The following is a 26,679-nucleotide window of genomic DNA, read 5'->3' on the forward strand; positions in this document are numbered from 1 at the left end:
AGAGAGAGAGCTTTTGAAAACCAGCTTGAGATCCCCCGCAGGGAAATATGAGGATGATGATCAAAAATCGAAATCTTATATAACCATTAGTTCCCCCTCTCTCTCCCACAGTTTTTTTTTCTTTCTATCTCTCACAGACGCTCTTTCTCTGTCGACTTTTCTCTCCCGCTGCGCAGGTCCCCACCAAGACCAAGTCCCGGAAGTCTGCACTACTCTGATGAGGATGTCAGCACTAAGTACAACGACCTGATCCCAGCAGAGAGCAGCAGCCTGACCGAGAAACCCTCGGAGATATCCGACTCTCAGGTAAAGCAGTGACCCTGGCTTGCAGGTTTTTTTTTCTTTAAATCATGATTTGGCAGTGAACTTAGGTGAAAAAGTAAAGTTTCTCAAAGTGACAAATTCCTCCAGGGCAAAGTCACAACCTTCCCAAACACACTTTCCTCTGTTCTTGCAAACCTCCATCCCCTGCTGTTTATTAGATGCAAAATCTAGAAAGCTAAGAAGCAGATTTTCAAAGGATAAACTAGTGACAGTTAGCAAAACAATCTGCCTCGATTGCATCATCTGAAAATTAAATATTATCTGTTAGGCTAGCCATAGCTGACATCTGAGTTTTGAAACTGATTCCTCCCATGGGAAGTTAGCACTGGGATTATTCTCATGTCCCATGTGTTCTGAAATGCCCTCAAAACTAATTAATTTTCTTCAAACAGGAAATGCTATGTTAATCTGGGCCTGCTCTGCTCATCATGTGACGATCTGAATGACTCACTGTGTGTATGTGTGTGCGGGAAACGGAGGTCCATTGAAGAAATAGGGAGGTTAGAAGTGATTTTGCGATGACAGATGTGAAAAAGCAGAGAAGCTGCTTGCATCCGATCGTGAACATCTGTCTTCCCACACTCACACTGGGTCTCCATGGCCAATTTATCTGGTACCTGCACAGTCAAAACATTGTTCAACCCGGTTCGAACAAACACTGCTCCTTTGGGACACACAAACTGGTGTTGTTCCTCTCTTCTGCATGGCCTCCCACTGTTTACCTGCCACTTGTGCAAATAAATGCCGCTTCAACATCTGCTAAGCCGCGCTGTCTCAATAGAGCAGTAGAAGGCCAAGCACTTGTCAGGCACACAAATGTACCGAGTGATAATGCTGTCTGTGAGAGCACTTTGTTCTTTGTTTGTGTCTCTCAGACAGTTTGTTGTGCTGGAAGGTTGTCAGGATCCACCAACACAAACCTTTGGTACTTACAAGACCTATGGCTAAAAAAAACAAGATGAAAAAAGTAACCATGTAAACATTGTTCTTGTTCAATTCTAGGACACTCTTGTGTACAGTTATCACTTCTGTGCTCCACAGAGCTACGGGTAGGCTCCTATGTAGAAGATAAGAAATAGCTAGGATTCTGTCTGAGGTGTTCCAATACCAGTATCAGAAATGGAAGCTAATACCAAAACCAATATGGATATCAACCTCCATTAATGTCTCAAAAGCTTCATGGGTTATTAGCAGTTATGCTTGCCAATGCAGTTATCCAACACCATGTCATATTAGCCCCAAGAACCTGCTTTTTTAGGCAAAGTATCATAATGGATCAAATACAACATCAATGTGATACAAGCAGTCAGTGCAATATGAGTAAAAGTTAGCAAAGTGTCATGAATCAGCATTTTCCCCATCAACATTTTGTATGTTTTCTAATCTCATTATTGATGAGGGGATACCTGGTACTAGCCAAACCTTGAATCAAGGTAACAGAATCAGAATTGAGAAGGAATAATTGGTATTGGAACATCTCTCATTAAAATACATGGATTAATAGATCTCCAGTTGTCTCTTTATACATAAATCCTACTGTGTTGGGACTTAGTATTGTGCACACTGCAACAATACAACCCTGAGCAAGTGCATCTGTCTACTTCTAAGTCTAATTAAACTTAATAAAACCCATATTCACCTGATAAGTCCCGATAAAAATCGTATTTCAAGATGTAAAAAGTAAAATATAAGGCCTGAATAACTCAAGATAAAATCTGCCTGGGCCAAGAAAATGTTACTTGATAGTTGTCTGTTAAATTGTACATATTACTAGCTGTTCATGTCTTATTTTTTGCCTGTAATATCTTAAAATTAGATTTTTATTTGGACTAGTCAGGAGAATGTGGCTTGTATAAAGTATAATGACATATTTTGGACTAGCAAGTAGACAAATAGCCTTGCTTGGATTTGTGAGTTTGCAGTGCAGTTTGACTGTAAAGCTGCTGTATTGGAATTAAATAGGATCGTACTGGTGGTCATTTAGCTGTCATTATTCTTTGTAGTAAACATCCTGAACATGTATCTGCTTAGTCGTCTATCGTTGTATTTTCATTGTTTACATGTCTTCTAATCTTTTTTCCGTCTCTAGGGTAGCGACAGCGAATACGAGATGGATCAGAGCCGACAGAAGACCCACTCCTTCGTCAATCACTACATCAGCGACCCCACTTACTACAACTCCTGGCGGCGGCAGCAGAAGGGCGTCTCCCGCCCGCCGGCGTACGGCTACGCCCAGCCCGAGCCTTTGGTCGAACAGGAGTCACGGCAGCACCCGCCTCCCGTACCCCCTCTGCCCCCTCTGCCCCCTCTCCTCCCCCAGAGCGCCCCGACCCCGCAGCCCCAGTGCCAGGGCCAGGGCACTCTGTTTAGGTCAAAGGGAAGCCGGACTCCCACCCCCTCCCTGCTGTCCTCTGACCCCCCCAGCCAGCATGGCACCCTGTACCGGCCCCCCAGCAGCATGGGCTGTGCCACACAGGCACCTACCGCTGGCTTCTCCTCTTTTGTTTGACACACAGCTCTCCTTCCAATAACAACACTGAGGACGAGTCTTTGAGTTGGGTGTTGTTGGTTTCTTTGTTTGTTGCTCTTTGTTGATTTTTCTTCTTTTGTTTTTCTGTCTGTCTCACTGACAGAGTTGTTGCTCATTATTAAGCATTGCAGGCATCTTGAATAGCGTTTTCTCCTCTGTGAAGAGTGAGTGTGTATGACTGTGTGTTGGCGCGAATGGTTGGTTGAGTCATGTGAAATGTATTTCATCGAAAAAGACAATCATTCGAAAGTTTTATGCGTTGCTTGAGTACATTCCTTTGAAGGTATGTAAACAAGGGAGAACCTGAGGTTCTGAAAAAAGAAAACCTTGTTTTAAAAAAAAAACACTGTATTATTGTTTCACGAGAGCTTTACGGAAGAAAAAAAAACAACCACATTAGAGTACGGACCACTTGGCTTGCTGAGACTGAACAATGGAAACCCAAACTCTGATGTGACGTTTGAACTACAAAGGACAAAGTGAAAAGTGAGAAACAGACTCTGAAACGGAGAGCGGCACCATGAGGTCAACGAAGCCCTCGGCTGCCTTTGAGTTTTTTCACTCTTGCCTAATCATTGATGGAACTGCATTCTGTGTTTACTATATGTACTCGTCTCATATTGTTTACCACAGATATTTATATCAATCGGCTTCGAGCTCAACATTTTCAAAAACATCGCTAGTGACAATGTTATGAATCACATTAAAGCATTGTGGCACCTTTTATAGTAGTCCGGGGAATGTGTTGATCGTGTGCTGGTGCTCAGTTCCGTAGATAGAAAAGCTAAGACAACTTTTTTTTTTAAATGTGCTTCCGTTTGCTTTTATGTTTGTTTGTTTTTTCACAGAATATGACTTGAGGACCAAATGCACAAATATTCTTGGTTCAAATAATCACAACTGCATCAAACAAAATTTGGAAAGGAGGGTAACGACTGTCTTTGAGCAGGTTACAAAGACAGTAAAAACAATTGGAAAAAAAAAAAAGTCTAACTTTAGGTTTTAAATTGCAAGAGATCCAAACTGTCATGGCACTTTTTTCACGACATGCTAAAAAGTTTTTAAAGAAAATCCCAACATGAAATTGGTCGCTAACAGACTGAAAACTCAAAAAATGCTGATACTGTGAATTTGCCGAGCTCATCCATGAGGCTAGGGGAAATGTCAGCTTGATTGTGTATCTATATTTATTCAAAGAAAAACTTTATTTAATGGTCTACAACAACAGGACACAGGTATTGTACATGCATCACCAAGAGACCGTCATGTGAGATTATGTGTGTTGAACATGTTACAGTGTAACATGGCTTTAATATGCTGACTGAAAACGTGTTTTATTGCTCAGAGTACATACACGTGTTACGATAAGATGTTTTCTACAACACTTTTGAATATGCTGGATCTTTACACAACAAAAAAACAAAAAAAAAAGTTGAATGGGACTTTGCTGTGCTGGAGGTGACCCCATAGTGTACAAAGCTTAGACAGTCGGTGGAAAATATCATCTGTCAAATTTACTATGTGAACTTCACTGTATACATCTTGAAGGAAACACTATGGACCTATTCATGGTAGCTCTCGAAAATAAATTATTCTATTTTGCAATGGCTCTTTCTTCATGTGTCACAAGCTGCAGGCGAACAGGGGAAACTGGACCCAAATGCAGGCACAAATATACAGGCAGGCAGGCTGATGCAGCGAACAGAAGAGATTTAATCACGTAAAAATCAACATCTTGCAAAATCCTGGAATGGCAGACAGGCAGGTGAAAAAAAAAACAGAAAAGATTGAGGTACTAAAAGCAGGACAAACAGAATGAACCTACTGCAAAAACTCACAATGAATTTGCAATGTAAAAGGGAAAGCTGGCTGGTTATGTGCAAGGGAGCTGACAGAGTAAACATGAAACAGGTGTGTGTGTGTGTGTGTGTGTGTGTGTGTGTGTGTGTGTGTGTGTGTGTGTGTGTGTGTGTGTGTGTGTGTGTGTGTAGGAGCCAATAGGCTGGTGAAACAAATGAGGGTGTGACAGGCAATCAAACAGAAAGGCAGGAAGTAAAACAGGGAGACAAGAGCTACAAAATAAAACAGGACTAGGACAGTAGAATGTCACAGGTAGGGAGTGTGTAAAGAAACACGAGGGTGAAAATGACAAAGTAGAAAATGTCCATTATCCACTATCTTCAACCCTTTACTGTTTGGGGTCGTCGGGGGGTTGGAGACAATCCCAGCTGTCATTGGGCGAGAGGCGGGGTACACCTTGGACTGATCACAAGTCAATCTCTGATATATAGAGACAGACAACCAGCCACTCATATTCACACCTATGGGCAATTTAGAGTCACCAATTGACCTAAAGAGCATGTCTCTGGAGTGTGGGAGGGAGCCAGAGTACCTGGTAGGAACCCACGCGTGCGCAGGGGGAACATGCAAACTCCACACAGAAAGGCTTTTGACGGGGATTCACAGCAGGAACCTCCTCTCTGTGAGGCAACAGCGCTAACCACATGCACCACTGTGCAGCCAAATAGAAAATGTAATCTGAGCAAATGAAATGAACGACTAAACCAAACCTACAGAACTCGTGACAATAATTAACACTAAATCAAGTAAGAAAAACTCGTGACATCATGCCTCAACTGAAAACTGAACCGAAAATTGCAAGAAATAGTATGCATGGGTAAACGTGAGGGTTTAAGGAGTGGTAAATCTTTGAATAAAAAGTGGTATAAACAAAGGATTTGAAAGAAAACAGAGACAATATCCGACCCTGCAGGCAGTCCAGAGTAGACATATTTGCATGGTTTGCAGACAAAGACAGTGTAGGTGACATTTGATCCCACAGTGTAGAAATGACCTGATTCCCTCAGCCACAACAGAGATGTAATTTGGATGCAGAAAGAAGCATGAGTTACAGGCAAGAATTTGAAGAAAAACCTGATCCGGTGCAAGCATGCTGAAAAGCTGGGGGAGGGTGGAAGAGTGTGCCTGGGTAATCTCCTTATTTCAGCCTGGAAAACATTGATCTTAACCGAGGCAGAGGGGGGAGCAACAGAGGGATCAGGCTGGAAGGTTTGAGGGCAAAAAAAAAAAAGAGAAAAAGTCATGTCAAGGGTACATACAGATAGTTTGGTGTTGGAACATCTTTAAGTGCCCTGCTCCACCAAAATGTCAGTGTAAGTCGATATGACAGATGGTTAAATTTCCCTAAAGTGGATGGATTATTAAACACGGATAATTAATCATTATAAAATAGAATTAGTCATGGGTTATTAAGTTACATTAGATAATGGGAAGTCAAACTTCTGCTGTTGCATGAGAGACATCCACAATATCTTATATCTCATTTATTTTTTTAACCCTGGTGTTTTATCAAATTCTGCTAACCATCAAGATGTGCTTCCATGCACCTCTGGGCCGTACAGGAAACATTATTTGACAGGGGCTTTTCATCTCAATATATGCTTCCTCTAAAATCCTTAATGAAGGTTTTATTATAGAGTATGAAAGCATGCTTCCCGTTTCCCTTCTGTGCAAATACAGCAAGTAGGGGTGTTTGAAAGTAATTCTGAATTATTTGGCAGGGGATAATTGTCTATCGAGATATGCTTCCCCTGGAATCTTTAATAATAGAGAATAAGAAAACTATCTCCCAATACTCAGTGTAGTGCATATAGAGTGAATAGTGGTTCAGAATAAAGTTATGTTGTTCTGGTAGCCTTAACTGATAGAGGATAGCCTCTGCTGTCATTCTGTGATATTGTAGCATTTTTTGAAAGGGCAGCAGATTTCAACAGAACACCGGCTTTTTTCCGTCAACAAATCTGAACAGCTGTTTCACAAAAAAAAAAAACATAACATCATGCTTTGTATCATTTTAAATAATGATATTGTGTAAATCCCAACACAAGTAATGTTTCCAGCTCGTTAATGAAACGACTGTTCACAAGCTGCAGATTCACTGCAAGATCACACCGAGTAATCTTCTGTTCACCCATACACACTGGCGGCTTCACATCAACAAGTCTGTCACAATTTTTGCATTCCAGGTCAGCATCTCCTCTCGGGAGCAACTAATGCAGAATACGTCCTAATTCTGACTGTGCTTGTTTTATAGTGCCTCAGAGTATGTCTGATACTCAGCTCATTCTCTTTGACTGCATGGAGACTCTAAAAATGGGACAAAGTCACAATGTATGACATAGAATCAAATTGGACAAAACAACTTTTTAAAAAGTTTTTGACAAACGAAGATTTTGGTAAAACGAATGCAGAAGTCTTCAGCTTTAAATTTGTATTTTATTCTGTATCCAACTCTATTTAGTCACATCAGTCTGCTTCAGAGTCAGGAGAGTTGTTTAGATCATGTATTTGCACCATAAACCCAATCCTGTAAATATGATGTAACCCATCAAAAGTGATTGGTACTACATTTCCCCATTGTTCTCTATGAAGCACCCTGCTGACAGTAGCATGCACTTGTTATACCAATCAGGGCAGTCTAGTCTGCACCTTTCATATTTGCCCAACTACAAAGCAGATTGCTATCATCACTCAAATTGCTGGCCACAAAGTGACAGACTTGTTGAGCAGCATGGTTAAAAAAAGTTACAGGGCACAATCTTCTGTCCCTCTAATGTGGTTGACAGAGGGCTTAGACTGGCAAGGAACTTTTGAGCCGTCTTCCAATCCATCCCAGGAGAATGGGAGTAGCTCAGCTCCTTTGCTGAGCTACTGTCCTCCTATGTTGTAACAAATTAACCTCAGACTCTAAAGTTAGCATAGCTGCAGTGACATCAATAGTAAAAGTCTATGGTTAAATATTTCTGCCATTGCTGCTTGATTATTTGGAGCAAGAAGAGAGCATATTCTGTTGACAGGGTGGATAGGTGTTGTTGGGTTTCTCTCCAGGTTGACATGGTAAGTGCCCGTTAATGACAGGCAGCCATGCCCTCTCATTATGCTGTCAATTATATTCTAAATGTACCATAATGTACAAAAAGAGATGACACTTAGATACCAAGAACCTGGGTCCTAAACTCTTCAGTAAAATCTTTCCTGAGGTGATAAAAACATTAAGACGTACGGTAATTTCTCATCTGGTTGCTTGAAATCACGCTTTTTTTTTTGCATCCTGTACAGGATGTTGAAAATCATAATTTCTACCATAGCCATGCAGAAGTGGACGATTCTGCATCATGGTCCATTGATAGAACATAATCGACATTTGTGTTTAAATTGAATTTTAAAGCACTTTTCTAAATATATTAAATAAGTGATTTATGATTCATCAGTTTGCTTGTCTTCATTGATGAGAAAATGAATGTGCAGCAATACAAATTGAATGGTTGACAGGAAAATTGTAATCAATCAAATGCTGAGAGCAGTGAGGATGCACAGCACTGCTGTACAGCGGCCCCTGCTGGCCATTCTAAGAATGCATTAGCATAAATTGGCAGTTTGGGGTGGGGGCTTGGGTTGGGAACCGGAGGGTCGCCGGCTCAAGTCCCGATGCGGATCATAATCTGGAAGTTGGTCTGTTAGCTGGAGAGGTGCCAGTTCACTTCCCGAGCACTGCCGAGGTGCTCTTGAGCAAGGTACTGAACTCCCAACCACTCTGCTGCGCTCCCTGCATAGCAGTGTGTAGCAGCCTCACTCTGACATCTCTCCACTAAAGCATGTCCACAGGTCCTGTTTGTGCATGTGTGTGATTTGGGCCTATGTGTGTGAGAAGCATGCATCTCAATAACAGAGAGTAAAACCAGAATTTAGCTCAGGGATGAATAAAGGATATACAATTTTAAAAAGAAGCATCCACTTCTAAAAAAACAGACTACAAACACCTTAAGTAAGGCCAAACTCCAAACAAGTTCTGGAAGGCTATAAAGGAGTACAATTGTACTGTTTGGGGAGAGATGTCAACACTGACCAGCTGAGATGACAGCAGATGGTGCAGTAATTTGGAAAGAAAAAGGAGAAAAAAAAGATTTTTCAGAAAGTACACCCTGCCAGAAGTGAGAATGGAGTTTTTGAACGATTCAAAAACGTTGACTGTGCAGCACAGAGTAAGTCAAAGGCAAAGGCACCCCTGCATAAACAGCCTTTTCTCGTGTACTACTGAACAGAGCTGTCAGAGCTGCCAACGCAACACAAAGAGCTGCAACAAAGGGACATTGTTGTGTTGTCCCAAAAGCTGCACTGAGGACTGAGCAGCCCTCCATCGGTGATCACAGCAGACATGAAATACAAACTTTAATGGAAATGATCAAAATGTAATTGAGGAATTTGTTGGTGTTGTTTTTTACTTGATGGTGATTTATTCTCACGCTGGAAAAGTTCACCTTCCAATTATTTGAGCATAAACTTTGTGAAACTTATGCATTACTATCAGAGAAGCCATGCAGGAATGGTTCATGACAACTTCACTCAAATGCAGGTTTTACATGAATCAATCTATAGCAGTATTTGGACGTGCATTCTTTGATTTCCTGCCTTAAACGGGAATCAAGCGAGGAAACACTTCATTGAAAAAACGCTGAGTACAAGCACTATTTGAATGAATGTTTTACGTCTGTGTTGGCCACAACATATCGTGTTACCATCACTTCTGGATCAGAGAATGTGAAAAAGTAACTTATAAAACTTGAACGCAGCTTGACACAGAGCAAAGGCCACAGCAGTCACATTCTCACCATAAAGAACTGTGTCCTTCCATCAGCTGCAGGGACAGAACATACTGGGAACGTAGCCAAAGGCAGTAAGTAGCTTTTGAAAATGTGTGATGGACAGTCTCCATGCAGCTCTTTATATTTACACAAAGAACAGCAGATAGGCTTTCATACAAAAATGACTGTTAAAGAATAAAGTGAATGGTTATTCTATCCAGGTAGGAGAATGACTTTTGCCCTTTTGATAATTATCGACCATTCACACATTCCTTTCTCCTGAGCTCAGGGTGAGCACGCACAGCCTTGGGGTGCACCGTGGCTACTTCCCTCTCATTTCCATCGCAAAAGGTACTAATGAGCGGTCACTGGCAGAGCGCAGCTGATCAAGCTGGAATACACAAGGACGGAAAGAAGGAAAGAAAACGCTTCACTCACACATCACAGTCTGCAACGATCAAACAGTGTGAGAAATCCATGAAGGCTTTTAGACTTCAGTCCTTATATTGAAATCATTTAATGCAATAGTTATTTTTTAGTGCTTGTGACTCCACAGGAAACCTTTTCTTAAATTCTCACTCTGCCTTCTATCCCTCCAAGAATCAGCTTCTGTTTCACGTAACGTCCTGAAATTTTGCAAGCTTCTTGTTTTTCAAGAGGTGTCAGCACACAACGATAAATGACTAACCTTAGCCTTGTTAGCTTCTATATTCTTATCTCTGTTAAAGCCACTGCGAGGGGATTTTAGCCGGTTATGAAACAGACCAAAATGAATTCTGATGCCTTTTATTTCGCTGAAATAGCGAAACCATAACATCTGTCACAAACTTCCTGACACTGCTGCTGCATGGGTGTTCATGCACGCTGCCCATACTGACTTTTCTTTTTAACATTTCCTATGGCAAAGATTCTTAATAAGTGATATATTTCACTGTTGAAAAAAGTGGTATTTTTCACAATCTTTACAATGTACAGGACAAAATCAGCACTAAGAAAAGACTTAGTGCTAGTTGGTCCGCAAGGGTCGCCTAAAAAAGGAGACCTACAAAAAAGTTCCCAACAGGAGCGTTGAATGAATGTGCTACATTATGCAACTCCTTAAGGTGACCTGAAGGGGTGATAGTATCTGAGGCAATATTTGGCTCTTTACTTCACAAATATCTTCTGAAACTGTATACTAGATTTCTCCCCTTTTTTAAAATAAATATTTTTAATTTCATTGTTTATAATTTTACTGTCTAAAACAAAGCAATGCTTCCTGGGTATATTATGCTTACAATATTCCCCTACCTCGTTTATATAAGGCAAGCAAATGAATTATTTACATGGTCAGGATTATTTTAGCTCACATTGCATTCTTTGGCATCTATCCCTGGAGTCATACTGTCAACATGTTAGTCTTATATTGTACCTGGACATTACTGATTCTGAATCAAGTATGACTATGCATATTTTCCATAGAACATAATGGAGTATTTTTCAAAACACAACCTGATTTGCAAATGAAAAACACACTCTGAAAAAAAGGTGTTGTGCTTTTCCTGTTGTGTCATTGTGACTCAAACCCCGCCTCTAACAGTGGAGGACTGAGGCTGGTCGAGACGTCTAAAGGGGGCCCCATGCTGGCAGCCTGTGTCTTTAAGGAGCCATGTAAAGAGGGCGTGTTCAAACACACTACCGAGGCAGCAGGAGGCATTGTAGTGAATTATTACTCTTCAGAGCAGCAGCACCGCTTCTGAGGATGCGGAGACAGCAGCAGCAACCTTTTTTATCCTTTAATAAGAGAGATCCGTGTCGCTAACTGTGCTCTTTGGATATCCGGGAGTCGATCTGAGCGCGTTCCGCCTCCCTCCGTCTGATGAACGCACCCCCTCATTGTCTACCTGCTGGGGGCCTTAAAGTGAAGCAGCACCCGGCTTTATGAATGGGGATGCTCGGTAAGTGTGTGTGCGTGTGTGTTTCAATCTTTATTCTTGCACTTTAAGTTCACCACATGGAAGTGTAGCATGTGCATGTGTTAATACCGCACACACTGAACAGACAGAGCGGCTTTTATTCGGAGGCTGAGCCGAGCGCACCGTGCGCAAGGCAGCTGACTCTTTTGTGGTCAGCTACTTATTGTTCTGCTGCCATTGACCCACCCAGAATCAGAGCTTTATTGTAACGTGATCGAGTCAGCAGACAGTGATATATCCACGAGTGGAGTAAGTATTGTCAAATGCACCATTAGAAAGCAGTATTTTTTTGTACTCTTCTGGGGCGTTTCTTTATGTAGCCTAGTCAAAGACTGTCGCGAGAATTGAGCTTATTTTGTCTGCAGCCCCCAAGCGACAAATCATCTCTCCATATAAACTGATATTAGCTTACTTTGGGAATGCTTTAAGCTGGAAAGGATGCATTTTTGTTGTTTTTTTACGTCACTTTTTTTTCCTCCAGCCTCAAATTCGCTTTGGCCTCATGAGAATACAATGTTGAGCTTAGAATATTCAGACAATGCTAACAATTCTGTAAATGATGACTTGCACCAATGCATGTTCCTTCTTAATGTTTTTTTGAAATATTTCTAAACTTTTGCAAGAGTAAAATGTTGTTTTGGGCAGTGAGAAACACAAATTAGCATATATTGAGTTGCAGCAAGAGATAGATTCAAAAGGATTAGATGACTAAACAAAAATCTCACATTTCTGCCTCAGCATGCACTGCACGCCTGCCCTGTCCACTTCATTACCCATTATTCCCAGGGTCTATCGACTTGGCAGTCCTGCTCAGTTTGCTTGGCACCGGTGTCACGATGGCATCTGATGAGCTCACTGACCGGGATAATAATAATGAGGTGGTGGACCTCAGGTCTGTTGGCCATCGCTCTGTCACCGTCATGCTGATAAGAACTCCTCAGCATTTGTTTGTGGAGATAATGTTATCAGCAGTCTCTGCTTCAGAGGCACATTGGGTGGTTTTCTTTGTTTTGGCCTGTTTCAATGTGACATTCGACCTGCCTTATCCAGAAACGTGCAGAGGGGCTTTGTGAGATGTCAACTCGCTCTGGCCGGACGCCGTGATGGATTTAGGGTGATGACACGGCAAACAAGCCGGCTTCATCGCCCAGATTTCTGTCATATTAGCCTGTTGACTCTTTCACCCAGAAGTGCCTCTCAGAGCAGGCACAGGCTCTACTTTTCCTCCAAATCTTAAATTACAAAGCTTCTAATTGCCTGCAGGAGACGTGCCTGGAGGTGAAAGTTATCCGTGCTTGTTGCGGTAGTTCAACACTGTGCCAAACACTCTGTTATTGGTGCACAGCACAGTGGAGATATAGACATCAGTGTCTGGCTTGTAGCCCACACTGGGAAACACTACCTGCTCAGAATTATGTTTGCAAAAGTGAGTAGAGAGTTCGCGCACCGTACTTTCAAGTTGGAGGCAATTAACATCTCGTTAAAAAAAACCTCCTGTTTGTGGTGCACAACTGTCATGTGTTATTTGTGGTCAGTGAATGTGTGTAGGCCCCCGCGTCCTGTGTTTGAACACGTCTGCCACATTTGTGTGCTCACTTGAAGCAATGTGTGTCTCCTGTCCAGCCCCCTCACACTCCAGGAAATACAGATACAAACTGTTATTTTTTTCTTCTTCCTGGAATGCCTGTGAGGACATGATGGCTTCCTTCTGAAGGATGTGCATGCTAAGTGACAGTCAGTTTGCTCTTTCCACAGGCCTGCAAATTCTATAAGCTTGGTTGCATAAACGTTCTCAGTGTACATGTTTATGGATATAATTTGCTAGTTTTTCTCCTGATTTAAAGCAGCACTTCATTTGTACGCTTATTCCCACTTACCCGCTTTATGACCTCGTCGCCCCGACGTCTCATTGTTCTAAGGGCGTCTCGTGTCGTCGCGTGTCAATGCTGTGTTTGTTCCTGCGTCTCATGTTTGGTTGCATTGTTTTCTGGTTGTACCCAGCATGGTTTCATTGTGACACTGGGGTTGGCATTATGAGCTGGAGGAAATGTTTATTCTTCTCTACCTTCCTGTTTCCTTGTCAATAGTAGTAAATATTAGATGGTGTTGACATCAGGGTAGCAGACAAGTTTAGCGTTTCTACCCTCAAAGTGTCATGAATCCTGCCTGTCCAGTAGACTCTGAAAAAAGTCAGAGCTCTTCTTTATTGTTTACGGGAGTTGTTTTAATCCATTTTTTGATGCAGAGTGCACTTAATATCCACTTAAGAATCAGCCTGTTGCCAAACAGAAGTCAAGTGGTTTTCTTTTATTGTGAACAGAATACATTCTCTCTGCCATTAAGGGCCCTCATAGCTACTTCTTTGGATTCCCTCCAGCCTGTGAAATTTGTGTTGCTTTCCTGCACTCCTGACCCTATAATTATAGCACTTGTGCATTTTAAAAGCAAGATTCTCTGCATCCCATAATTTCCCTGCATTCTTTCCATTGAGGAACGCAGGTTTCCACTCGAGGGTTTAAAAAAAAAAAAAAAAAAAAAAAAAAATGTAACCCTGCTCTTCTTCTACAGCTTTTTTTAAGAGTTACTTGACCGGTCTCTGGCAGTCTGTCAGCTGAGACTCGTCCTTCTGCAGCGAAGAGGATCAGGTTTGAAAAATAATTAATGTCACCCAACCTGAGGCCCTCTGGGTTCTGATACGAGTTCATATGGGGTTGTTGATGAACACACAGTCCCAGCTTTAGCCCCCCTGCAGCCCCCTGTAGGTTATTAAAAGCTGCGTGTTGATGGAGATATGAGCTGTGTTTGTTTGCTGAGTTCGTCAGTAATGCCATACGATGGAGGACAGCCGTGTTTACATTACGAGCCGTCAGGAAGGGCAGGCTGACTAGATTTCCGGAGAGATGGGAGGGTTTGCTGCATTATTTTTCTCCCGGCCCCTTCCTGTGGACGTACCCCAGAAAACACGATAACACGTCCTTCATGTGCAGCATCATGTGTGGCCATGCTCGGGTGATTGCTCACTGGTGTTGGTCACTTATCCTACTTCTGCTAGTTAGTCACATTCTTGCGTTTCTTTGTGCGTACATAGTTTTATGAGTACTCAGACATCTCAGGGAGAGTTAATAACGACCTGGAGCTGGTTGTTGACCTCGCAGGTCCAGCTGGACGAGAATGAAAAAAAATATATTAAAAAAAGGCTGGGAAAGTATCCTGCCATGTCTCATTACAGCAAAAAAAAAATAAAACTTGCAAAAAAATGCTAAGTGGTTATTTCTGGCACGCTCTTCTGTTGATATTGCCAGTGTCAACTCGCTTTCTGTTCATTCTCTGTGATTATAAGACACTCTAAAAAGGCTGGCACCGCGCCAATGTCTCCCACCACTCATGCATTTGTGTTGAGACGCCATGCTCGGCACACGGCTGACGCTGACGCAGAGCAGTGCTGGCTGGGAAAATCAGTTGCATGTTGGTGACTTTTATTCAGATCAGAGGCGATGGCAACAAAGCAGGAATGTGTTGTAGTGTTAGTGGATAAAAAGGGCATTGTAGATGTCATTACAAATCAGCCATGTTTAGCCCAAATTAGAGTTGTCACTATGGCTGGGCAATATATTATATTTTCAAACGAGGTATAGGGTTAGACAATGTGGTTTGTGTTGGGTTTAAATTACGTTATACTTTTCTTCCTCTGATGTTTCGCTTCCAATCTGAATGTCACAGAGTTGTGAAGGGGGGATAAAGTGTTCCCCCCTCTTGTTACCGTTTTTTGGAGGTAACAGAGGCGTTACAGAGTTTGGGCGGAGCCAGCGGCGGAGTGCAGCGCCGTGTGTGTGCATGTCTGACTTCGTGTATATGTGGAGCTCCCGCTGCGCCTTGCTTCCGCAATGCTGAAACCCAATGTGAATTCACAGACCGAGACACCAATAACACACCATCCTGTAATCAATATGAATGTACAAAGTTGTGACGATGGCTGAGCTTAGACGGCACTTTTTTCCTGAAAAGGGCTCCTGTCTGTCACTCTCCAACCTGCTCTGCATCTCTCTCTCCATCTGTGAGCCAAACTCCAAAAAAGGCCTGCATTTGTGATGCCACAAAGGGAAAATCTCCAAATGGCTTGTTTGAGCACACATTTTCTGTGGAGCAGCATAATACAAGCATAATTACTTATAATTGGGGGTTTGTAGACAGACTAGGGACACATATTAGTGTTCGAAAGACATGGTAAAGTGTATTTTGCATAATATGAGACCTTTAATAATAGACATAAAGGTGTATTCATCTATGTGTAAAGAGCAGCAGACACCAACGTTGTTGCTGTCGTGTGCACACCATAACCCAACATTTTCAGTAATTTTACACATTGATTTCACTTGATTGATTAAATTATTTTAATTACCGGTATACGTTTTTTTTGAAGGCATCTTGTGACCCCCCCCCCTCTTGGGGTCTTGCGGCCCCATAGGGGTCCCAGCCCACACTTTGGTAACCACTGATTTAAAAGGATAGATTAGTTTTAAAACACGTGGAATCAAAGAATCTAAAAGTATCGTACAGCATCAACAATTGTGACGACCATCGCCCACAGAATACTTTTTCATTCGTGAACGTGCCCAATCGGAGGACATAATTTCCTCCGCCGTCGGCTCCTTCTCGCTGCTTCAGTCTGTAACAATAAAAAGCTGCCGCTTCCATCAAAGTGGACGACAGATCGGGAGAGAGATGGAGTGTCGTGTCTGGAGGCTGTGTTGGCAGTAAATGTGAAAGAGACAAGTCATCTCCTCTCGGGTAGCAGAGGTCGGCTGGTACACGTCGAGCTGACTGGCTGCGGGCCTTTTCTCTGCCAGGAAGCCTTTCATTGGCTGTCGGGGCTCGTTTGAAAGCTACAGTGTCTGCTGCCCTGTGCTGACCCGGTCCTCATCCGTCCATCACTTTTACTCCTTCCCTCTAGCCTGTCTCATCTGCTTGTGTAGCTCATTTTATAGCTGGTATATTAATAAATACTGCCTTCAATATCTAGGTGTTACCTCGTTTATCCAGCCACCAAGGCACTTTGATTACACAGCATCTACAATGTTTTCACTTCATTTAACAGTTTACAACATGTTATTTCTAAACGCTACTGAGTTTCTTGTAAGTTTGTTCCCCCAGCCCGAGCTTCTTACTGATCTGAAGGATAGCCGCAGATTTAGAAGTCGGTTGATATGAATGCCAATTCAAAAGCCCACGGGCGCTTTTATTAACAGGAAGGCTCTAAAAGTCTGTCGTGCTTTGATCCTTACCGAGCAAGACGCCCTGCTGGGTGAGGTGTGATATTAGCATAACAGACCGCCTCACACCAACATGCCAGGTATGAGTGGGGATGGGTTAAATAAAAAATAAAACGATGTCTGAGGTGTATATTCATTTCCTTCTGCTTTGGGATACTTTGAAGAATAGTTGCGACACAGTTGTCATGATTTCCTCATACAGGTGCGGCTAAAAATATTTTTTTGTTATTTTGCCGATTAATTGATCATTTTTACGAGTGTTTGAGGTTACAGAATAATGAATACTTCCCATCACAGTTTCCCTAAGGCCAAAGAGAGTAGCTTCAGATGTCTTAATTTGACTCATCAATGGTCCAAACTGAAAACTATTCCATTAAAGATGACCAAAAAAACCAGACAAAAGACGCAACTCTTCCCATTAGACAAACTGGACCACCCTTTTAGTCAACAATCTACTGGTTTCAGCTCTAAATCCATTAAAGTGCCATTAAATTGTCTGTCACACAAAGAAATGTGTCAGCATCTCCGTTTGCTGTGTCCTCTATTTCCCCAGCATTTCACTGTAACAGATTTGTGGATTTGCCTTGCTCTTTGGACCACAGCGGATTTACACTTTGATCCAAACGTGCCCTCGGCATTCTTGCTGTATCGGTGCTGCGTGGTGGAGAAAGGCGTGGGAAATGTGTGGTGGTGGCAGGAGGGCACTGGAGATACCCTGTGGCTCCGAAACAACTTGCTCTGAATCCACAACACCATGGGCAAATGGCTCGACTAAATCCGCCTTTTTATGCAAGTAGGATGGCCCTGACTGTACATTTTGATTAGAGCTGCTTGTTTTCCTATTGCTTTATATATCTCAAAGGGCAGTGTCAGCTTGATGCCTCTTGTTCCCTGTCTGTGTGATTGAGAGATAATGTGATTTCCGCTGTTTGTCCTTGGGCTGCTCCTTCCTAAATGAGATATTAAGCCCTGCTAACTGAGTTGCAGATACCTATCTTGCAGAGGCCATTTGTCTGCTTAATTAATGGAACATGTGTGTGCGTGTCTTCCTGCACTTAAACACATGGGAATGAACGACACTAACAAATGTCTGCAAATGGTATAAGTAGGGTTGTGACTAGGGCCTGACCGATATGAGCTTTTTTGGGCCGATTTTCTCAGAGAGAGAAAATGTCAGATACTGATGTTCGATCTGTAGAGATTGATAGATATACTCATTTATTAGGTTGATCCATCAACTTGAAAGTAACTGTGCATGTACGTGCATCACTGCTTGACACTCTGGGGAGTGATAATGCTTGACAGAGCACACCCTGCTAGTGTAATACAATGAAACTCAAACGAAATGCTTTCTATTTGATAGGTGAAAAAAATCTAGTTTTGTTGGCGCATATCTGCTATAAAATGTGCAGATTCCGATAGTCACTGGAAATTATAATATCTGCCGATATTATCTGCTGGCTGATTAATCAGTCGGCTCTAGTCGTAACAATATCGGAATTGTAAACTTTTGATATGATACATCAAATTTTACACAATATAGATACCTGATTTGATACCCTGGCAACCAAAAATAGAAGTCCGAGACACCCAATATTTCATCAGTTCTTGTTTGGAATTGCCACAAATTGCAGGCAAACTCGTGCACCCAGACTAAATTGAACAAAAAGGAAACGTTGATTATATTTTTGTGCCATTTTGACCATGTGCAGGAGTTAGTTTGCAACGGATTCCTTACTCTCAGTCTTATGAAATAAATGTAGTTCTTTAAATTTCCGGTTATTTTCGATACTGTCGATCAGTAAAGTAATGGCCATCGTATAGTTTTAAACTCATGGTATTAAAAAATATCAAAGCACTGAAAACTTTGACAACCGAACGAGTGATTACTGTAGGCAGAGCTGCTTAAGACGTCAATAGGAGAGAGGAAACCATCCATTTGCAGTCCCAGATTTTAGGTCGCATGTGACCCTCCCTCCCCCCCCTAAATGTCATTTCACCCTCAGGTCATGTGGTTGTCCATCCAGGTCAGTGACTTCTAATGAAGCAGACAGAAACCCCCCCCCACCCCCCAACAACACAGCAGCAGTGGCCCTCTCCCAGACAGTGGAATACACACTAGTCGAATTAAGCACAAAGAAGCTGCATCAATACTCAATTAGGGAAATGGACCATTAGTCGTGTTTAAGTGTGTCTGTGTGTGTCTGTGTGTGTTTGAGTGAAGTAGTGTTGACTGGCCCAGTGTAAAGTAAGCAGCCATGCACCGCTTAAAAATCTAATTATCCAAGAGGTCAATATTTGGTATAAATGTTTTAAATCATATGATACCCATAAATTCACTTTGTAGTGTTTTTTCCTCCTGTTGTCTGAGCTGTAAAAGCTTGAAGATTAAGTGATTTTTCAGCATAGTTCATTCCCTCTTATATAGCATCTTTTTACAGTGTTTAAAAAAAAAAAAAAAAAAAAAGCAGTGATACATTTCCTTTACAACACAAAATGTTCCCAGGTGAATTCACCCAGGTTATAGCGTCTGATTTAGTGCTCCCTTTCTCACCCTGTTCTGTAAAAGAACTCATTTCTATTTATCTCCCTCCTACGTTATTTCTGCGCTTTTCCCTCCAAGGAGTTGGGTGTGTATTTTCTTCCCACAAAGTAGTGGCTATATAACCATATGATATTTAAGCAGATTTGGAATCCTCCCCTAGCTAGTCCCGGCAGGCTAGGTATTTACATTGATAATTGGGTTATGTGATCTATAAACAGAGCTTACTCTACATTCCCATGACAGAAATACATATGAGGGGAAATGGGATGGAATACCATTTACCCCAAGAGATGTTAAAAAAAAAAAAAAAAAAAAAGATTAGAGAAGTGAAGCAGTGTTGGTTTGGAAACCAGTCAGTCAGCTTAAAAATCACATATCACTGCAAGGGCTCAAGGTCTCTCGGTCAGACAGACGTGTGCAGTTTGTGTTGGTTTCTTTTTCTTTTAAGCTTGTTAACGGCTTCAGACTCCGCTGTCCAAATGAAATGATGCAGATGTGCCTCCCTTTTCTCTCTTCCTGTCTGTTTCTGTCCTACATTCTGCATCTCACTAGAAGCCAGACCCCGAGTGTTGTGAAAGTCTGTTTATAAAGTCATCCCCCCCCCTGCTGGGACCCCATAGTTCCCACGCTAACGGCTGCCTTCTCAGGCCCTTTTCCACTTCTTTTTTTTTTTTCATTTCACGTGTACACACCCACACGACGTGCATGCACGAACACTCACACAAAGCTGCACAAAGCTATAAATATAGCAGGGCTGTGAATCCGGCTTGATGTAGTTGCTGAAGGCCTGTGCTTGTGCAGAGCTTTTTTTTTTTTGGATCTGATTTAGATTCGGCAGATGAAGAACCTGTATCCTTGCAGTGGGCTTCTATTGAGCTTTTCAGCTTGATCTTGGCCTGGGGTGTGAGATGAAGGAGTCGGAGGCGGGCTTTTCACCATCTCTCCCCTTGTTCCATCTGCTGGTTGTTTTCTTTTTTTTTATCTGTTTGTGCCACCCAGAAGCAACTAGTCAGAAAAAAAAACTGCCTCGCTGTGAATTATGTCCGCCTCATTATCCCCCCCCCCCCCAAAAAAAAACAAAAAAAAAAAACAGTTTACAACACGCAGCTTCAATAATATGCATGTTCTGCGGAGAAAAACAATTAACTTGTTTGTGTGTTTTGGCAGAAAAGTGTTGAGAGTTCATGGAAAGTTTCCACATCGTGTCTCGGCTGCCTCGTTCCCCATCATATAGATTCTTCGATGTGCTTGTCACCAGTAGCGGAACATTTGTGTATTTGAATAATTCCACTTTTCCCAAGACATATACACACGACATGGATGGAGTGACTGTGCAGAAAAACAGAGCAGACATCAGACAAGAAGGCCGTATTGTACGGGCTCTAGGTTGACACAGAAGGGTGCCATGTGTTGCACGCTCGTATGAGGCCTGAAGCGTTCTGCAGCCACTGACAGGAAACGCTGCTGCGGGAGGGTGTTTCCATAGAAACCAAAGCAGGTAAGGGCATTAACAGGAAGACAAGTAAAGGCTCAGCTGGTGAAGACGAGAGGAGGGGGGAGGAGACCCAAGAACGAGGTCAATGCACTAAAAAGCTTGCCTCATGAAACAGCCAAATTCTCCCGCCGGCACTCCTACTGAAAACAGCTCTGACTTGAATGTCTTTTGAAGGCTTGCCTGCGAGATATCTGAAGTCAAGGTTAAGTTGCTGACTGTTTGGATGATACTCTCTGTGTTGAGCGCGAGTAAACAAACACAGAGGCACTATGTGTGAGCCGACACGGAGGCGCTCACTGGAGCCGGCAAGGTAAGCCTTTCCTTCAGGCCTCCTTACATGAAACCGACGAGATGTTTTCCACCCACGAGTCAAGAGGTCTTTTTGTGCTTATGATGTCTGTCTGCAGAAAAAAAAATGCCTACACTCCACTTGAAGACCACCGTGGCAGTGCTCTTTTTGATGTGCGTTTAATATGTGGGGGCTGTAATCGCTAATGAGACGCCCTGCTTCTTCACTTCCTAGTGTGGCACCTGAGGAAGAAGCATGGCAGCCCTGTGGTGAGGTTTCCTGTCTGGGCTGCGTGTCTCAATAATGCAGAAACACGTTTTCCACCAACTGTCAGTCAAAACAAAACCCAGAGGGGCTTAAACACTGTCTGAGGAGAAGCCGGAGATATATTGCCTCTCTTCTCTTTTACCTGATCACGATGTCTTATACATTTGTCAAAAACTCTGCTTCCACACCTGCTGAATAGCTCATCCAGTTGATAAAGCTGTTTTTTTTTTTTTTGTTGTTCTCTGGTGTTTGTATAATTGAATTCTTCTGTGCCTTGGAGATAAGTTTCTGGACACATACTCTATAGCTGTGCAGTCAGAGTTGAGTTTTGCACCCGAAAAAATCCCCAGCCAGCACTCGACTATCCCTCTCCCATTCATGCTGCTCTGTGGTTGGTGTTTTGCTTTTCAATTATAAATCGGCATGAAAGCAGAATCCTGTGGTGTTCCCCGATGTTTTTTTCTTTTTGGTTTGTTAGTGTGTCATAGGTCAGCTCACAGGGATCTCAGTAGTGTGTGGCTTATCATTATGGGTGTGCAGAATTGAAAGCTTCAGCTCTTGTAATTAGAGGAACATTTTGGAATTCCTTAAGATGTTTTTGTTTACCTGATGGTACAACACAGCCATATACCAATATTTACAAGCAGGATGTAATGTGCACAACACAACCCTGGGATTTGAACCTTGTCTAGGGCTTCCAGGCGTCTGCTGCCCGTGGCATAATTGCTTGCGGCTGCCGACTACGGTAAGGGGGACAGACTTTTACCTGTTGTAGTCTTCTTTCGGCTGCGTCACTCTCTGGACCAGCTCACTCTGCTCGGTCCCAACGCGTTCGTCTCCATGTCGGATGACAGTTCAATATTGTAAAACTAAAAACGTGTGACATTAACTCAACAGACTTAGTTACCAAGAAAACAGGAAGCAATAAACAGTCTCTCGTCATAAAAACTCACAAAGCATCTCACAGTCCCAAACATTTGTCTCCCAGCACACCTGCCCGCCTCAGCTAATCAAGACGGTGGCTTCCCAGTCATTGGCTGTACGACCAGGCAGGAAGGCCCACCCCCCCCCACCCCACTAGCTTGGCAGCCATGCCATACAACCTATCAGAGACAGTGTTGCCGTAACAATGCTAAAGAATTCTGTGATGTGCCACACATGCAGCTAAGTGTCTACTTAAAGTGTCTTCTCCTTCTGCACATGTGCGATGAACAGTGCCGTGAAACACAGTTAGTAAAAGACAGAGTGCAAACATTTAAACAGAAGAGTGTTTTGTTTCTTGGGATGCACTGATGCATCGGTTGAACATCTGTATCAGCAGATATCGGCCCAAACATCTGCCCATCAGCAAATAAAGTGGCATGCACTGATGTCGGTAGGGGATGTGTATCTGTTGTGTTGCAGTAATATAAAGCTTGTAAAGCTAGTAAACACAACCTGATTGAGAGAAAATGTATTTTATTGGGCAGAAAAAAAAAAGTCTCCTGTTGGTCAAACTGATTTGCATTCATGGTCAGACTTGATAGAAAGTGTTGGCAGTGTGGGAGTCTAACTCTGTCACTGAGAGAGATCTGCAGCTTTCTGTTTGTGATGCATGCTCCAGTGACATTTGAAGAGGAGGGACTGCTCTCAACAGTTATGAAACATCAAATCTCATTTGAAGGACAGTCACAGAATTACAAAGAAGTATTAATGAAAAAAAAAAACATCATTATCAGCCTTGATTTTCACAATCGGTGCATCTCTATTTTTGGATGCATAAGAAATGCAAATGTTACCCTCCAGTCTTTTTGTAAAGCTTATAAAGAATCTTACTGCTCTACCTGTTCTCTCTCTGCCATCGTCTCACCACATTTGCATGCAGGTAGTTACTTTAGGTGCGTATATGTAAATCCCGTATAGAAAAAGGTATTGCAGTGTCAGTTTTTTTTTTTACCGATATCTTGCAGCCCTTATTTGAAGTGTAATTTATTTTTCTCTATTTTCATATTTCAGGTTCTCAGGCTGACTGCAATTGAGGATTCAATCCAAAGTCTCTAATAAGGATTATACTTAAAACCCTTCTCAAGGCCCACCTGCATCTTGGACTACTTTTGCATAAATAAAAAACTAAACAATCAGCCACCATGCCGATCCTGAAACAGCTCGTGTCCGGCTCCGCCCAGACCAAACGTCGCTCCCGCATGGACCTGACCAGGGAGATGATCAGCGCTCCTCTGGGCGACTTCCGCCACACTATGCATGTCGGCCGCAGCGGTGATGCGTTCGGCGACACCTCCTTCCTCAGCAGCCGCTCAGGGGAACCTCCCCCCGAGTCCACGTCCTACCCCAGCTCCCCCCGGCCCGGCCTCCTGTCTCGCACCTTCAGGAGCAGCAAGCGCTCCCAGTCGGTGACCAGAGTGGACCAGCAGAAAGACAACACTCTGGTGCTCCCTGGTGGGTCGCCCACTTATGTGAAGAACGCCATGTCTCTGCCTTTTCTCTACGATGAAAGCGGAGGAGACAGTATTGTGTCTAAAAGTTTGTCCTCGAGTCCTTTAAAGCAGCCTGCTGAGGTGGATGGCAGAGGTGCATCTGCTGCTACAGCCACTCACTTCTTAGAGCTGGAGGAGAGGAACTTCGGTGAGCTGACGGAGCTTCCGGCGACCTCCCACCACTACGGAGGCGGAATGAAGCGAGCTGAGTCGGTCATGTCTTTCCATCTAGACCTGGGCCCCTCCATGCTGGGCGACATCCTCGGGGTGATGGAGAAGGAGGATGATGATCTGGGCTACGAGGAGGGCAAGAGCAGCGAGGGCCGGGCCTCACCAGCCCTCAGCGCCCACGGCGAGGAGGATGAGGAGGAGGAGGAGGACAGCGTGGAGCAAGAGAAAGAGGAGGATACAGAGGAGCAGATGGAGGCAGAGGTAGAGGAGGAGCTGGAGGAGGCCTCCATGCATCCAGCTGGCTCTAGTGATCTGGAGCCTGCAAATGGAGGCCCCTACACGCCCGAGTACACCCCCGAGACTCGTCCCAAACACTTGCAGCACCTTGACAGCTGCTCCATGTCCAGCTCCGGCTCGGCCGCCCTGGATGAGAAACCCAGCAGCCAGACCTACACAGGAGACACAGACAGCGCCACCTTCAGTGCGCCGCCGGAGGAGGAGAGCAACTTCTCGTCTTTCTTGGAGGACGAAGACGATGAGATCCGCGTATGAGGGCGGCACAGAGATGATGGAAGGAGTTTATGTGAAACCATAGCAAGTCCTTGACGGTGTGGATTTGCACTCGAACGGGAAACGAGGCGCTGCTTGTCGAGTGCTGTGAGACTGGAATACGGGAGGAGACGGAAGGACTCTGTGAGGAGAGAGTGACTGCTCCTTTAGGATGAGAACCAAACTCTGTCTGTCGCAGAGTCTCGCCCTCCATTCTTTGTTTGTTTTGTCAATCCATTTCTCGCTTTTTGAACACTTCAGTGAACTGACGTTGGAAAAGCAGCCACTTTATGACTCTGGATCATTCCAAAAGTAAGCAGGGAGGACGTGTCGGAAAGAAACTTTTTGTAGGGAAAAAAAAAACACTTTGCGTAACTAAAGCTCGGTTCACACTTTCTCTCTCTCTGTTTCTGTCTCCTCCTCCTTTATGTGTCACATGTTTTTTTTCTTTCCATTTCATTCCCCTCTCCTCTTCTTGTTGTGCTCTCCCTCTCTCTCTGCCTCTGGGACATCAAGAGGCCCGAGCTGAGCAGAACAGGCCTCTGTCACCACAGGATCACTGGTAGGTATCTTGTCACCATAATAAAGAGGGCTGTGTTTGACGCTGCAGTGTGAAGCCCTGCCTTAAGCCTCATGTCACTTGAAAACATTGTAAGTGCCACAGATCTTTCAGGGTTCTCTCCCTTATGCAACTCAGGATCCTTGTGACGCTGCTCAAAGGCTTGCCATTTCCGGCAGTTTAAAAAAAGGCCGGACCACAAAGCCCCAAACCGAAATTCTGTTCTGTTTTTGATTCCCTGTGAGCGCCACACAGGCTGAGCCTCAATGGCAATTTGAGAGTAGAAGGTTTGTAAAGCTAGCAGAGACACATTAGCCTGCATTTACTGCAAACTATGGTGTTACTACAGGAAACCAGTGTGGTGGGAGTAGCTTGTGAGCACACTGGAGGAGGACTTTTCCCTGTTTTTGTTTTACCAAGAAACTGATTCTTAACTCCTGCTGCTTGAAGCCATAACTATGATAATGATTTAGCAGATTTCTTCAAACTGACATGAATCAGCCATCTTTCTTCTTCTTCTTCCTTTTCTTCTTCTAATCTGTCATCAGAGCTAAAACTGAAAACCGTGTAATAACCACTTCCTCTTTATTTCTGTACATCCGAGCAGCTGCAGCGCTGCAACTGAACTGAAAAAAAAAAGAACAGAAAAAGATGTTGATCCTCATTAGTGTAGAGGCTGCCTTAATGCATCAAACAGATTCCACTACCACTCATGAAGCGGGCTTGAGGGTGTGTGTTATTGGAAAAACGAGTGCACCAGCAGGCACAATTAAACCAGACACTACTTGTATTTGGTGTTTAATACCTGTTGTTTTTTAATCTTTGAAAAGAATTTAAAAAAAGTCTTTGCTATGTTTGTGTTCAAAGAGTGGATGAAAAAGGAAAAGACGCAGCCAGCAATAGATGCAAGAAGAAGTCTAATTTGTCTATTTTTATGCAAGTTGCATAGTCATTGCAGCTCCACTGTATCTCTTGCATCATTTAAAAAAAATAAAAATAAGAAAACCATGGCCAGAAGTAGCGAGGCTTCGTCGCTCTGATTGATTTCAATGCCTTAACTGATGCTGACAAGATGTGCCAAATCATAATTTTCTAGCCAAAAATAATTTTCGTTTGTGAAGCCGACTTTTGGGAGAGCCTGTCAAATCCGTCTGTCACATCCTCCACTGTGTGGGTAATCACTGTTGAATTTGAGTTTCTGCTTGTTGGTTTAAAAAATAAGAAATAAAGGCCTTTTAAGATGTGATATTATGCAGGAATAAAGTAAAAAAAGTATACATTTGCATAACTGGATATTTATATTTCCAATCACTCAAACACTACATTATATATTCAGGTAATTTCTGGGTGGACGATGTTGTGCAAATGGGAAGATTCCAGTTTTTCTGTGTCGCCCTCTGTGTATACATTTAAATATTACGCCTTACTTGTTTCTCTTTCTCTTTCTCTCTCTTTTTTTTCCTCTGTATTATCTAAAGTAACCTATATTTTTCAATAAAAGAAATCCTGAATATCTTTGCTGCTGCATAGTTTTTTTCTTTTTTATTGCCGCTTTTGTCTCATTGCATCAGCGGATAACGCAGAAGAAG

The 26,679-nt window shown here is 43.0% G+C and overlaps 2 protein-coding genes across 6 annotated transcripts in view; both read left to right on the top strand.

Moving 5' to 3' along the window:
* The window catches only part of sdk2a (sidekick cell adhesion molecule 2a), a 92,879-nt gene extending 88,420 nt beyond the window's left edge, over positions 1-4,459 (top strand). For all 4 annotated transcript variants that reach the window (XM_065964919.1, XM_065964921.1, XM_065964920.1 and 1 more), the window contains exons 44-45: positions 177-306; positions 2,414-4,459. In XM_065964919.1, coding sequence (XP_065820991.1) covers positions 177-306; positions 2,414-2,833 — 550 coding nt within the window. In that variant the 3' untranslated portion in view covers positions 2,834-4,459. The remainder of the gene's footprint in view (positions 1-176; positions 307-2,413) is intronic.
* A 6,696-nt stretch (positions 4,460-11,155) lies between these two features.
* On the top strand, positions 11,156-26,005 carry cdc42ep4a (CDC42 effector protein (Rho GTPase binding) 4a). Of its 2 annotated transcripts, none has more exons than XM_065964885.1 (2): positions 11,156-11,453; positions 23,333-26,005. In XM_065964885.1, exon 2 carries the CDS (start codon positions 23,464-23,466, stop codon positions 24,532-24,534), a length of 1,071 nt encoding a protein of 356 aa, XP_065820957.1. In that variant the 5' UTR covers positions 11,156-11,453; positions 23,333-23,463; the 3' UTR covers positions 24,535-26,005. The 2 variants fall into 2 exon arrangements, with proteins under 2 accessions (XP_065820957.1, XP_065820958.1); XM_065964886.1 differs by lacking the exon at positions 11,156-11,453 and adding an exon at positions 20,863-21,091.
* The last annotated feature ends 674 nt before the right edge of the window (positions 26,006-26,679 follow it).

This window comes from Labrus bergylta, chromosome 16, assembly GCF_963930695.1.
Source record: "Labrus bergylta chromosome 16, fLabBer1.1, whole genome shotgun sequence".
Lineage (NCBI taxonomy): Eukaryota > Metazoa > Chordata > Actinopteri > Labriformes > Labridae > Labrus > Labrus bergylta.

Excerpts from the sequence above, each read along its gene's own strand:
- cdc42ep4a (XM_065964885.1), top strand. The coding sequence starts at position 23,464 with ATGCCGATCCTGAAACAGCTCGTGTCCGGCTCCGCCCAGACCAAACGT.